Here is a 15,567-nt window from a genome sequence, read left to right as displayed (position 1 = left end):
AAATGTGTTGCCTTGTAGACTGCAAATGATTTTCACTTTTTTTCATGATGTTTCGTACACTTGAGGGACTATTTAACTGGAGTTTTTGGATAATATTTAAAAGTTTTACTTAGAAAGAGGGAAATGTCAGTTTCGGTTTCCAGCTTCTACAAGCCTAAATGTATTCCTGAACATATATAGTAAGTAAATCCCACTTATTATAATCTCTACCTATAGTTTCTACAATTCCAACATTAGACAAAACACTGGAAAGAATGTTTGCTATGCACTTTTCAAGTTTAAACCATCTCCCCTCAACCTGCTTATGTGTGTGTGAAAATTTCATGTAGCAACTTGCCTTTTATATTACATTTATTTATGGAGAATTTACACATTAAAGGAGTGGGTCGCCTTTAAGTAAACTTTTATCATGTTATAGAATTGGCAATTTTAAGCAACTTTTTTAATTATTTGCCTTCTTCTTCTGAATCTTTCCAGCTTTCAAATGGGGGTTACTGACCCCATCAAAAACAAATGCTCTGTAAAGCTACAGATGTTTTTTTACAGTTATTGCTACTTTTTTCCACTCATCTTTCTTATTAGGATAATATTCCAGTCTCTTATTCAAATCAATGCATGATCATTTGGACCCTAGCAACCAGATTGCTGAAATAGCAAACTGGAGAGCTGCTGAATGAAAAGCTAAATAATTCAAAAACCATAAATAATAAAAAATGAAAACCAATTGCAAATGGTCTCCGAATATCACTCTCTACATCATACTAAAAGTTAACTCAAAGGTGAACAACCCCTTTAGTTCCTGGGGCAGTAGAATATATGACCCTAGGAAAATAGTGAAATACCTGAAATGTGAGATATTAATGGTCTGCTTCTACTATTTCTTTTCTTGTAGATGTGGGAGGATACTTTGAGGAAGGTACTTGGCTGAGATATAATTTCCATTCAGCATCCACAGCAGCAGTGGTCAGTACAAAAGAAATTGGAAATATACCTCAGAGTTCTGCTTCAGACATCGGTTTAGCAAAAGAAGAGCTACTATTCAGTTTCAGCACTACAAAGTCACCATGCATCTTGCTGTACATCAGCTCCTATTCCCAAGACTATCTAGCAGTCTTACTCAAGGCCTCAGGTAAGGGAAAGGCTTGTCTCAGTTCAGAAACCCATTGCAGTACACTGAATCACACAAAATATTCTCAGAGGGATCTTTCATATTGAGTATACGCTCCCATACTCCTCTAAAATGTACCATAGACGATAAAAGGGCCAATTTAATGTTATGTAAATAGCTACAGGGAAATATTTCCTAATATTGCTAGATCTCCACCTATTGCATATCCATCTGATTTCCCACAGTAATTTCCTTTGACTATAATGAATAAAGAAGGCTGGCTATAATGTAAAGTACATCTTGTTCTAGCGACACCTCTATGGAATTGCACTATTTCCATGAGCTGGTACTAATGGGAATGATAGCATTTTCTTTCTCAGCTATGCCCTAATAAGGTCTTCTTTGATATAGAATTTAAATCAGTGTTCATGTCTACCCGCTTGTATTTTATTGTGGATTACTATGTAGTAATTGATTCCTTAAACCATGGTCATAGTTCCAAAATAAGAATTTTAGCAATACAGACCACTCCTATATAAAGCAGTACTAGACAAAAACATCTGGCACATTGTTTTTGTTGATTAAAATAGTTTTTATTCATATTATGTCTCATTAAAGTGAGCCCGTCACCTACACATAAAAAGCTGAAAAATGAAAGTCCTTTGCAAATTAAACATGAAACACAAATTATTTTTTTCATTAAAACATGCATACTTGTTATAAAGCTATTTAAATATCTGAGCTGTCAATCAAATATTATCTGCCCCACCTCTATGCGTGAGGCATAGAGGCGGGGAAGTCTTTTACTTTCACTTTTCATTCAGAACTTTCTGCATTTCACGGCACTTCTTACATTACCCCAGGGCCGGAACTAGGGGTAGGCAGAAGAGGCAGCTGCCTAGGGCGCAACGATTGGGGGGCACTGGGCAGCTACCTCTTCTGCCTACTCCTAGACCAGACCTGGAACTATTCCCCGCCCAGAAATAGAAACCAGCACGACTCCTGCCTGTCCGACTGGGGCAGGCGGTGCACACCGCTATTTATCCCTTCAGATGCTGAAGTGCAGCCAGAGAATGCACACGAGAGCTGATGCCACTGACATGCATGCAAGTGCTGATGCTGCGCATGCCCACACGAGCCACACTGATGTGCGCGAGATGGAGATGGGGGGTGAACTAGCCGGCTGGGCTGCCTAGGGTGCCCAGCCGGACAGGTCCGCCTCGGCATTGCCCCCCCCCCTCCTCAGGCTCTATAGTTATGTTGGGTATTAGGTTCCCCATTCTGGTGCATACACAAGAGTTTGGGGTGATACACAATTTGTCTTAATAATAGTGTCTACAAAATGGCTCGTGCCTGCTTGCTGTGATGGTGTAATTCCAATACTGAAGAAAACAAAATGTAAATAATAAATATAGTGTAAGTAAAGTTTATTTTGCTCAATTAACATGATAGAAAAAAATTTGGAATTATTTCTTAGGGTGACAGGTCCCCTTTAAAGCCATTTTTAGAGCCGTCATTGTTAGCAAATTAAAATGCACCAGTATTTTGTGAACATAATAATATTTTTTAATCTTCTCTGCAGGTATCCTACAAATTCGATACAATTTGGGTGGCACCAAAGAGCCATACAACATTGATATTTCTGATCACAAAAATATGGCAAATGGTCAGCCCCACAGTGTCAACGTCACTAGGAGCGGTAGAAACGTAATATTTCAGGTAATATGCATATCCTGGTCACTGTTTACTAACTAACCTTCTTTTTTAGACATACCCCTAGCTCCAGAAGTTGACATCTCTGATGAGTAAGATGGAAGGTGTGTATGGGCAGGCTCTGCAGAGTGATGTAACCAAATTTATTTCTCGTGTGATCACACCAATTTTGAACAGCCAAAACAAACTACTGAGTAATTCTTCCCCAGCACTGGATAATTGCCAAACATAGGTGCTATCTTGAACGATTACCCTTATTGACTTATTATTTCAGATGGTTTAATTTCCTACATTGTAGTAGTCTGGATGGGTTGTTTTAACCATCCAGCAGTTTTAATTGCTCTAGGTCAGTTTATCCCAAATTAAATCTACCAATTATGGTACAAATACATAAAAAATTTCATCATAATTAATCATAATTGGAATGAGGGAGGAAATCACAGTAACCAAAGGAAAACTATACAGATTAATTGAGACTATACACACTCCTTGCAGAAAGAACTGAGACTCATTATTCTAGCACTGTAAGGAAGCAGTACTTACCAATCAGTCCCAATGGCACTATTCAATGGAATTTAACGATATTAAGAAGAAACAAAAAATGTAAGAAAATGTTACAAAGTCTTATATCAATCAAGAAAAAAATCTTATATCTTAACAAAAAACAAAACAAAAAAGTAGTATAGCTTAAAAGAACCTAAACTTCCCCATGGCTTCTTTTAAGTTTATACTTAAAGGAACAGTAACACCAGAAATGAATGGAAATATGATGCAGTGTTGCCCTGCACTGGTAAAACTGGTGTATTTGCATCAGAAGCACTACTATAGTTTATAAAAACAAGCTACTGGGCTGTCATTCAAACGCAGGATACACAGTAGATAACAGATAAATTCTGAAGAATGCCATTATATACTACAGAGCTTATCTGTCATCTGCTGTGTATCCTGTGCCTTTTCTCCTTTTTTTAGCTTTGAATGGCTGCCCCATGGCTATACAGCAGCTTTTATATAAACTATTGTAGAGTTTCTGAAGCAAATACACCAGTTTTACCGGTGCAGGGCAATAGCATATTATATTGTCATTCTTTGTGTTACCTTAGGGTCTTAGGGTGGTTCACCTATAAGTTAGATTTTAATATGTTATTGAATGGCTAATTCCAAGCAACTTTTCAATTGGCCTTCATTTTCTATTTTTTATAGTTTATGAATTATTTGCCTCCTTCTTCTGACTCTTTCCAGCTTTCAAAAGGGGGTCACTAAAATTATCAAAAAAAATAAATGCTCTCTAAAGCTACAAATATATTGTTTATTGCTCATCTTTCTATTCAGGCCCTATCCTATTCATAGTCCAGTCTCTCATTCAAATCAATGCATGGATGCTAGGGTAATTTGGTCCCTAGCAACCAGATTGCTGAAATTGCAAACTGGAGAGCTGCTGAATTAAAAGCTAAATAACTCAAAAACTACAAATAATAAAATATTAACACCGATTGCAAATTGTCTCTGAATATTACTCTCTACTGCAAACTAAAAGTTAATTTAAAGGTAAACTATACCCCCCAAACAATGTAGGTCTCTATAAAAAGATATTGCATTAAACAGTTCATGTGTAAAACCCTGCTTCATGTAAATAAACCATTTTCATAATAATATACTTTTTTAGGATTATGTGCCGTTGGGTAATGATAAATAGAAAATTGCTATTTTAAAAAAATACGAGAAGCCCCCTGGGATCGTAGGATTCACGGTGCACACAAACAAACCATACATGTTAGGTCACATGAGCCAATTAACAGACCGAGTTCTGTCTTTTGCTTTCATACTTCTTCCTGTTACAGTTAGAGCTGTAGTATTTCTGGTCAGGTGATCTCTGAGGCAACACACAGACCATCACAAAATGGTGGGTCAAGGCAAGAGATGTAAAAGGGCAATATTTGCTTAAATATATATACCACTTTGGTAAGATTCTTTAATATGCCACTTCATTTAATATAAACTATCTGTTGTTTTAGTATTAATTTTGGGGGTATAGTTTTCCTTTAAATTTTTTATAGCAGTAAACAAGCAAACAGTACATGAGGCTCATTTATAAATTTGCACCTGGGCAGTAACCAATGGCAACCAATCAGAAGCAGTAAAGTAACTAGAGGGGGTGGACCCTGGCGCGGGATGTGCAGCGGGGCCCCCCTCAGTATGCCCGGAATCAGCCCGGATCTCCGCCAGAGTCAGTTGCGTGCGAGCTGCCAGGGGGCCCTGATTTATAGGTTGTCTCTTTGGCATTCCATGGTCTAATGCATTCCATGCATTGTATATGGGAATGGGGGGGGGGTGATACTACTTTATATGCTTTATTCACACCAAGTTACTTCATAGCTGCACTGTTGGCTCAGCTCAGTCTAGTTTTGGCCTCCAGTGCTCAAACAGGACATTATTGAATTAGAGAAGGTACAGAGAAGGGCAACTAAGCTGGTAAAAGGTATGGAAAATCTCAGCTAGAACGAAAGACTGGCCAAGTTGGGGATGTTCACGCTGGAGAAGAGGCGCTTAAGGGGTGATAAATGATAACCATGTATAAATATATAAGGGGATCATATAATAATCTCTCTAATGCTTTATTTACCAGTAGGTCTTTCCAGCTGACATGAGGTCACCCATTCCGATTAGAAGAAAAGAGGTTCCGCCTAAATATTCGGAAGGGGTTTTTTACAGTGAGAGCTGTGAAGATGTGGAATTCTCTCCCTGAATCAGTTGTGAAGGCTGAGACATTAGATAGCTTTAAGAAGGAGTTGGATGGCTATTTAGCAAGTGAAGGAATACAGGGTTATGAAAGACAGCTCATAGTACAAGTTGATCCAGGGACTAGTCCCATTGCCATCTTGGAGTCAGGAAGGAATTTTTCCCCCTCTGAGGCAAATTGGAGAGGCTTCAAATGTTTTTTTATACCTTCCTCTGGATCAACTAGCAGTTAGGCAGGTTAAACTAGAGTGAAAAGGTTGAACTTAATGGACCCAAGTCTTTTTTCAACCTAACTTACTATGTTACTAAGTTAAATAGGTATGGGAGGAATATAGCGTGCACTAAAAATTGAGAATTAGAGAAGAAATCTGGTACTTGTTTGTCTGATTATGCCAGCAATCAGTATGATGTATTTTATAGATTGAGAAATGAATTACCATGAGATTGATGTGTATATTAATAACCATAGCAGACGAATATAGGTGGCAAGAGCAAGAATCCCAATTCAAGGAAAGGAAAAGATACTGTCTTTTACAATTCAGCAATATCAATGCAATCTGACAATGCAGAAGAGAGGAGTTAAATTAGCTGCATGAACAAACTGTCTCGGTGCCTGTTAATTGGTGCCCAATGAGACAAATTGAAAATAAGATGTTTCCAAGGCAAGGGAGGTGAGTAAATATCCCAGAAAGCAAATATGTGCTCTACTTGGATTTATTAGCTAAAAATAAGGCACAATAGCCAATCTTTTATGGTGGAAACTGGGGAGGTCTTCTCATACCAAAGTGCTCCAAACTATAATGGGCAAGGTACAAGATGTCATAGGCATCAAATGTGGCTCCTAACTAGTTAAAACAAGGCACACTATACCTGTTTGTAAAATAAAGATGCTTTTTTGCATCTCCATCCAGTTTGTGCTTCTTATATATATAGAATTTTCTTTGTAACTCTGTGATCTGTTGTCTCATAGGGCTCCTAATAATTTTGTAGGCTATATATATGCTAAAATTCTATTTTATGTCATTTCTGTTTATCGTGTTTAAAGTTAGGTCGTAATACTAAAGTTAGCGTAATGTTTGAAAACAGCAAATCGCTGTATGGAGTATTGTATGGAATATTGCAATGTAAATTATTTTATGCTATTTAAATGCATACAAACATTTTGTGCAGGCAATAAAACTGCCTGGTGGCTGAGTTCCCAAGTACAGGGGCTGCAAGCAAGTACAAAGAGGTCACCACCCACCAGTAGTGAATATAATAATATTTACATTGTTATAGTCTAGGTCTTGGAGTAATGACAGAACTTCATAGTGAAAATTACCTACATGATGTCACATTGCAATTTCTATACATATAATATAGGTTTATTATTGACTGAGAGTGTCCCTCAAATTCAAATTATATATATATATATATATATATATATATATATATATATATATATATATATACAGTATATATATACCCAATTACTGAACCATATTCAAATCCTAATTGCCATCTTCAGTGTTTTTAAATATAATACTCATTCAGGAGTTGTTAGCCTTTGTTTAAACCCCAAGTTGTGTTCTTGTGATAAACGATATCTAGGCATACATACATTAGCATCTAATTAACCATGGGAGGCTTTCTGAAAAGATTTTGTCTCATTCTGACCTCTGTGCATTATAGGCACATTAAGGGCTCTTACTCATGAGCGTTTTTACCTGCGCTCCCCTGCGTTCCGTTTTTCGGCGTTCCGACAGAAGGGGAGCGCAGGAATAGACGCATTTCATTATTTCAAATGGGGCTGTACTCACAAAGGCGCGTGTAGGCGCCGAACGCAGGAAAAATGCAGCATGTTGCGTCTCAACCTGCGTTCGGCGCCTACATGCGCCTGTGTGAGTACAGCCCCATTTGAAATAATGAAATGCGTCTATTCCTGCGCTCCCCTGCGGCTGAACGCCGAAAAACGGAACGCAGGGGAGCGCAGGTAAAAACGCTCATGAGTAAGAGCCCTTAGACCAGAGTTTTGTAGTCTCAGTTTAATTGTAAGGCCAAAGATTTAAGATAATGCAGGTAATGTTGTATCTTTTTGTAACACTGCAGCCAAGTCAATGAGTTGAGTGTGTGAGCTGTGGGTAGATTTTATAATGCTAAACATTGCAGAGGCCTGGGCCAGCACTGAGCTTTCAGGAGTTGTATATTTAATGCTGGCTTAGCAATGTTCTTTCATTTACCTGAATAACAGAACATGGTGGGTATTTTATTCCAGGGATGGATCTGAATTTTCAAATAATCCTTTCAAATTAGCTTAATTATGTACCTTGGAGAAGTTGGTAGGAATCTAAGCAGACTCCTAAATGTTTAAAAAACATTCACTTTTTATAAGCAAGAACCATCTGGTTGCTTAATTACAACACATTAGAGGTGGATTAGAGGGATGCACTACCAGCACAGCCTATACTTGTTTTTGAAAGCTTATGGAAGCTTATGTGCAGTGTCACACATACCTAAACAGCTGCCAGATAGCAGATAATCACTCATGACTGCGCAAGCTGTACTGCGACTGGTGCTTTGTGTTCTGTGGGTGAGAATGCTATGTAAAAATTTGCTGAATATTTTAAATATCACATTGTCTCATCTTCTGCCTTGATAATTTATTCTATAAACAGAGTAGCCTCAAGTCATTTCATCCTCCTTGAAAAACTTCAAAGTAGCACAAGAGTATGTCCAACACAGAATTCCAAAATTACCCTGACAATTTTCTTTGTGTGGTGTGCAACTGCAGGCTCGCTGTCAAGTACCATCAATGTGTTGCCAGTTCTATTCTGAGTCTACAGAGAATAAATGCGGCATAGCTTATATTGCTTATACAATTTCATGTACTGTATATATACCAGTAAAATTCAGGAAACTTGTTCAGCCCCTGAAAATAATCAGTTCATGTAAATGCTATGGGACATTGCTGTGGAAACTAACCCAAACTAAAGGGGTTATTCACCTTGCAACACTTTTTTCAGTTCAGTTGGTTTCAGATTACCAGAAATAAAGATGATTTTCAATTACTTTCTATTTTCTATTTGTGACCAATTCTCAAATGTTGAAGTTTAAAGCTTCATTTTTCACCTTCTTATGTCTTTTTAGCTCGGGGAGGGGGTTACCAACTCTGTAAACTGTTCTAAATTATACATAAGTTGATAAATGTCTTATCTTTGTCCCTGCTGAGCAGAATTCACACGTTTCATTAAACTTGTTCACTTTTAAATTAATGATGTAGAGAGTGATATTCTGAGACAATTTGCAATTGGTTTTCAATTTTTATTATTTGTGGTTTTTTTTTTTAGTTCTTTAGCTTTTTATTCAGCAGCTCTCCAGTTTCAATTTCAGACATCTGGTTGCTAGGGTCCAAAATAGCCTAGCAACCATGCATTGATTTGAATAAGAGACTAGAATATGACTAGAAGAGAGGCCTGAATAGAAAGATCAGTAATAAAAAGTAGCAATAACAATAAATGTGTAGCCTTACAGAACATTTGTTTTTAGATGGGTCAGTGACCCCTATTTGAAAGCTGGAAAGAGTCAGAAGAAGGCGATTAATAAAAATAAATTTTAAAAGTTTTTTAGTTTCGCCATTCTATAACATGCTTAAATTGAATTTAAAGGTAAACCACCCCTTTTGAAGGAGAAGTAAAGTGTAACTAAAGACGTAGGCTATAAATGTTGTACATTATGTTTGAGGCAACCACAGTGCAGTATATAAAATATGGCATTTTTAGCCATATTCATTTTTAGGGTTTAGTCCTCCTTTAAGAAATCTAATGGCACACAGGATTGATGCAAGCAAGATTGCGTGTTTAATGCGGAGAGCAATGTTTCGGGGTCACGCCCCTTTATTCATTTTATTATTATTTTATTCAAACATGACAAAGGGGCATGACCCGAAACGTTGCACTCCGCATTAAACACGCAAGGCAATCTTTCTTGCATCAATCCTGTGTGCCAATGGATTTCTTTCTATGGAGCATCACACGTGAGGCGGCCGAACCTCTACCTCTATGCACCAGGTATTTTTGCCTTTAATGAAGTGTGCGAGAGCCAAATTTGTTGCAGTCACTTAGTTCTCCTTTAAGGCAGCTGTTACAATCAATACAATAGTTCAATAGTTACTAATAATTCGCAGATGCTGCTGAAAAAATTTTCAACGAATGTAGCAAATTGTAACAGCTCTTCACCTGGATTGCTGAGCTGCCAGACTGAAACAAAACATGGAAATTAATGGGAAAAAAGTCTACAATTCTGGTGAACAATCTAAAAACAACTGATCTGAAACAAGTTTTTTGAAGGTGAACAACCTTTAAGAGGCAGGTCATGATGATGATTATTAATATTTTTAAGACAGGCCAATATGCCATGCTTTTTGCACTTTGCAGCCTGCCCTGCACTTGGAAAAATTGCCACCGGTCTCTGTACTCCAAAATGTAGTTCAAAGACCTGCATTGCCCCATGAACACAGTGCTTCCAATGTTTGGCAACATTGGATTCTTTAGAGGAAGACAGAGGAAAATACATAGGTATTCCCTCTCCTCCAGCTCATCATTCTCTAAAGCTGGCCATAGATGTTGAGATCCTCATCGTGAGACCACGATTTTCTCGGAACGATCGTACGATTGTACGAATTTACCATCAACTAAAAAGACCAATTTGCCAGGAAAACAAAGGGGAACTGCCTGCTTGGCCCTGCAGACATAGATAGATTGCACTGGGACCGACAACGTTTTTTGTTGACCTGGCCGAACAATTTCCTGAAAGATGTCTGCCGAAAAATTCGGCAAGAAGAATCGTCACGTCTATGGGGAGCTTAACTTGTATGTCATTGAGATGTGCAAGTTAGGGAGCACTGCTGAATGCAGACTACAAGGAGTGGCAGGTGATAAAGACTAGGCTGCCTTGTGCCAATTAATACTGTGTCTATCCAATCCGGTGCCAAGTGCAGAAGGCAGACAAACCCTGAACCCTGCTTTTTCTTTCTTTAGTGCTCTTGTTCCCAGGGTCAAAGTAACCGACCCCCAGTATATTGTTTTTCCATCAAAGTGGCAGAAATAAGATGCTAAGAGCCCACGACAGAAGGCCTTGGTAATGAAGCTTGGCTTAGAGGTGTCCTCAAGCATTACTGTTACTATACTTATTATGAGATATTTACTTATTGCAATGAGATATTTTAGTGAATAGGTTGTAGCAGATACTGTTTGTGTGAGAGATACTGAATTCAACTGGGTCTCGCCAAACTTGCACTCAAGCTTTAAGTGAAACCAGCCCCTGAATTTCAGAAACAATAGTGTAGACAGGCCTCGAGTGATGGTGTAGCCATATTAGAGCAAGACTGACTAAGCAAAAAAGATCCACCAAGGAGAAATAGGACAATGACCCAGGCATAGGTCTATGAAATATGACCCACCTAGTCTGAACAATCCCAATACAAATTTCTTCAGGGCAAAAAACAATTGATTCTCCTGTGTAATAATGGCTAATGTGCTGAACCCCCATGCTGCTCTAGCTACTTCATCCACTATTTATGAAACTATTATTGATTTTGTGCTGTAGCTGTTGCTGCACAAAGACATAGAGATCTTTATTGACGCAAGTACCTTTATCACAGCTAACAGTGGAAGTTAGGACACATCTGTGGTGCATCTTTATTGCCTTGTACACATAGTAACATAGTAAGTTAGGTTGACAAAAAAGTTAAACTTTTTAAGTCTATACATACAGTATATTATATATACAAAACCTGCCTAACTGCTAATTGATCCAGTGGAAGGCAAAAAAAAAAAACATTAGAAGTCTCTCCAATTTGCATCAGAAGGAGAAAAAACTCAGACTAGTCCCAGGATCAGCTTGTACTAAGAGCTATCTTTCATAACCCTGTAATCCCTCACTTGCTAAAAAGCCATTTAACCTTGCATAAAGGGCTATATACAGTGGAAGAATGGCCCCTTCCTCCTGCATATCTATGCCCCTTTTAATACAGCTCAAGACCTTAATTGCCCTTCAAGCCGCTGACTTGCATTGCTTCCTACAGCCAAGTTTATTATCTTTACATTTATCAACATTGAATCTAAGATTGCCAGTTTGTCTAGATCGTGTTGCAAGGATGCCGCATCCTGAATGGAATTAATTGGGCTGCATAGTTTTGTGCCAACTGTAAACACTAATACATTACTTACAATAACTTCCCCTAAGTCATTAATGAACAAGTTAAATAAAACTAGACCCAATACCAAGCCCTGAGGGATCCCGCTAAGAACCTTACTCTAAGTAAAGAATGAACCATCAACAACCACCCTCTGTACCCAATCCTGTAGCCAGTTTCCTATCCATGTGCAAACAACTTCATTAAGCCCAACAGATGCCACTTAATCTGAAATCTCAGGAGCCAGGAATCTGATCTATGCTACCACTTTAAAAGGAAGCTATCATAAGAAAGCAATAAAATCTACTCTTTTTATTGAATTGATTGCTTATTATTTGCAATATTATTATTATTATTACTACAGTAAATTGATTATTTCTTTAAAAAAAAACCCTCTCTCTTGTTCCTGTTCTCTTTAGCTTTCTAATTATTAAAATCTAAAGCATTTACACATAACTAAATTAATTTTAAATGGGTCCACTAGTTAGGGGGCTGTATTATCATTGTCTCCAATGATTGTTAATGTTTTTCTGTAGAGAGGTAAAGAGCTTTAAACACTTCCGTAGGCTAAAAGAAACACAGACAAGTCCCGCAGGCTTAAATTTGTATATCTATTTTCCCCAAATATTAATTTATTGACATTGACTTTTGTCCCTATGGTGGGTGCCATACCACAGCACATTTTGCTCCAGACAGCAGAGCAAAGGTTCGTGAAAGTCTTATATTGTTACATGGAGGTGATATCATATTATAAATCATTGTAGGAGGCTGGAGCAACAAATTTTATAGGCTTAGACCTATAGCTTTTAAGGCTAGACCTTCTCTGTCCCATTAACAGTGTCCTGTCTTTTAGTGAGTAAAATAAGTAATCATTTTAAACTAAATATAACTATTACACATAATATTCTATTTTATAAATTAATGTTGAAACACAGGATGGTCAGAATGACGCAATCAATATTTAAGTTATATGTAGTGTTCTTTGGTTAGGTCTTAGTTCTACCTTAAACATCCCAGAACTCTGCATCATCAGTGTTTTTTTACTCCTCCCCTATGTTAAGATTGTTGTGTTTATTAAAGGTAAAGTTATTTAATTTATGTTCATAATATCTCACCTTTAGGTCAAAATTTGTTGCATGCTTATAAATCTCCAGTGGTTAGTCACAGTATATGATGCTGTGGAAACTAAAAAATTCAGTAAACTGAATATTGATTTGTTTCCACTAGGTGTCACTATTGTCTTCCATATTAACAAGCACTCGGCAAAATTCTGTTTTAATATAAGTACAAAGATAGCCCAGCCTTGGGAAAAATCTGAAACAATAGATAAAAGACAAGATATTTTATTCAACTGTAAACTCTGTTGGTATCAACTTTCTACTAATATATTCTATTTGTTCAGCACCTCTTCCAGACTCATTTTCCGGGTAATAATCATTCATTACATTTTTGAGACCTTATTACTTTACCATTAAATGTGAGAGGAATGAAGTTTTAAAAAATCAAGGCCGGGATGATTAGCACCCTTAGGAAATGGAGTTAGTTTAACTACTCTGAAACAGGAATGCTGCATACTTTTAGAGCTATTGTTATTTTTAAATCTGTCCTGTTTCAATTCAGGGTGGTGGGTAAAGTGTACTTTGGCTCTATAAATACATCCAGAATGTATATTGTACCCCAAATTATAGTTGGACATAGTGAAACCATCTGTGCTTGATTCCCTTGTGTATGGAGACATAAATGTATGGAAACGTTCTTCTCTATAAATTATGGATTTGTACTATGATAATAATGGATGTCCTTTCATTTCAAGGGTGTTAGCTTATTATTTTTAGTGTTGCAGAAGAAAACACAATGACCCATGTACAATATAGTATATCACAAGCACATTCTTTTGCAAAGACTTATAAATGTCATTTCTCAAATCTGTCCCATGTTTCCTTTCAGCTTGATCACTACCCACCGGCAGTCTACAACCTTCCTTCTGCCTCTGACACTCAGTTTAATGGACCGAAGGCCCTTTTCCTTGGGAAGGTTATAGGTAAGCAGCATTTCCATGGCAAAGAGATTGAGTCATTAATTACAAGAGATACAAATATTATTGCAAGTTTCTCCTTCCCTACCATGGCCAGTAACATCTTAAAGGGGACCAGTCACCCAAATAAATATTCATAATCCTATTTTATCACATCAGTCAAGCAAAAGGAACTTTAATTACACTGTATAAATGATTTGAATCTTGTTTCCTCCAGTCTGGAAATTCATAATTATAGCAAGCAGGCAGGAGCCATTCTGTTATTGAGACAAGCCTTGTATCAGCTCAGAATCTTGTTTGTGCACCAGAATGGGGGACCTGATGTCCATCCCCATGCACTGGCTACACAATTAAACGGTGAAGAGAGAGGAGAATGTGGGGAGAGCAGTGACATCTAGGAAGTGCTGAATGGAAAGTGAAAGTAATTGTCTGAACTGCCTCTATGCCCAGAGCATAGAGGAGGGGCAGACAATATTTGATTGACAGCTGAGATGTTTAAATGAGCTTACAACAGCTATGAATGCTTTAATAAAAATAGAAATTGGATTTCATGTTTAATTTGAAAAGGACTTTTATTATACAGATTTTTGTGTCTGGGTGACAGGTCCACTTTAAGTTTTGTGAGAGGTCTCCTCGTTGTTGAGTTCCATGTCACTTTGTATTTTGTATATGGGCTTGCATAAGGCAGAACATAAATGTCAAACATCACTTTTTCAGTAAAGAAATATTTTTGTCAGGGTCAAAGGGATGGGGGGTACTAATATGTATACTGTATACAATACTGTTATTGGGAGAGAATGGCACAGGCACCGTTCTGTGGAGCAAGATAACGAATTTAAGCATAAAACATTAGCTTTAATTAGCCAGTTATTCAGTAATCAGTTTCTTCAAGCAAAAGCCATATTACAGCACTTGCAATGGAGAAATCAATCCTTACTTGTTAGGAAAAGTGGGGAATTTTATAGCTACATGTATCATTTATGCTGAGTCCATAAAGCAGATACTAATCCCTGCAAAATTCCCCCAGGGGTCTTGGCTTCCATCTATCCAGTAACGTAACTTGGTGGGGGCGGGCCCTGGTGCGGGCCGTGGAGACGGGCCCGCCCCCACCCTCGTCTGCGCAATTTTTCTCTGCCGCTGCAGCCGACTCCAGACGGATTTCCGGGTTGAAAATCGGAAATTTGGCTCTTAGCAACCAGGGGGGCGCTGCCGTCTGAGGGGGGTGCCTCAACTCGCCTCATTGGTGGAGCGCCCCTGCCAGCCTTAGATCATTATGTTAGGAATAATAATATGCTTGCCCATACCCATCTGAGCTCCAACATTTGCCAGGCTTCCCCTTACTCCATACTGCATGCAAAGCAGGGTTCACCACAAATCAATATCAAGGATCTGCCTTACCTTCAGCCATCTATTATTAATATCAGCAATTCCCATCTTTAGCATGCACGATTAAGTCCGTAATTCAGAGCAGGGTTTTGCTATTTTGTAAAAGGAACATTAGCCTTTAAAATGAGCAATGATATCGCTTTTTATAAATTTTTATAGGAATACTTAAATTAAAAGACACAGTAGCATTGACTAGCAAAATATTTGCTGTAAGATGTATGTTATAAAGTTAAATTCTGTGCAACGAGATATATTTATTTATATATACAGTATATACACAATGAGGGTTTTTGAGCAATAATTGTTTGACCTGCAAGAGTTTGCACCTGCAGGGTCCATGAAATTGCAAATAAATGAATTTATTGGTTGATTCTCTGCTGACCACCAGCCAAGCTGTAAGTGGTGGGAGATGGCAGC

The 15,567-nt window shown here is 37.8% G+C and overlaps 1 protein-coding gene across 2 annotated transcripts in view; it reads left to right on the top strand.

Annotated features, from left to right (window-relative positions):
• Positions 1–15,567, top strand: part of LOC108718976 (contactin-associated protein-like 2) — a 1,054,026-nt gene that overhangs the window by 999,490 nt on the left and 38,969 nt on the right. For both annotated transcript variants that reach the window (XM_041566089.1, XM_018267529.2), the window contains 3 exons: positions 893–1,129; positions 2,691–2,827; positions 13,677–13,770. In XM_041566089.1, the coding sequence (XP_041422023.1) occupies positions 893–1,129; positions 2,691–2,827; positions 13,677–13,770 (468 nt within the window). The remainder of the gene's footprint in view (positions 1–892; positions 1,130–2,690; positions 2,828–13,676; positions 13,771–15,567) is intronic.

The sequence above is a fragment of the Xenopus laevis genome, chromosome 6L, assembly GCF_017654675.1.
Source record: "Xenopus laevis strain J_2021 chromosome 6L, Xenopus_laevis_v10.1, whole genome shotgun sequence".
NCBI lineage: Eukaryota > Metazoa > Chordata > Amphibia > Anura > Pipidae > Xenopus > Xenopus laevis.
Note: the sequence above shows the minus strand (reverse complement) of the source record. Positions and strands in the feature narration are given on the sequence as shown.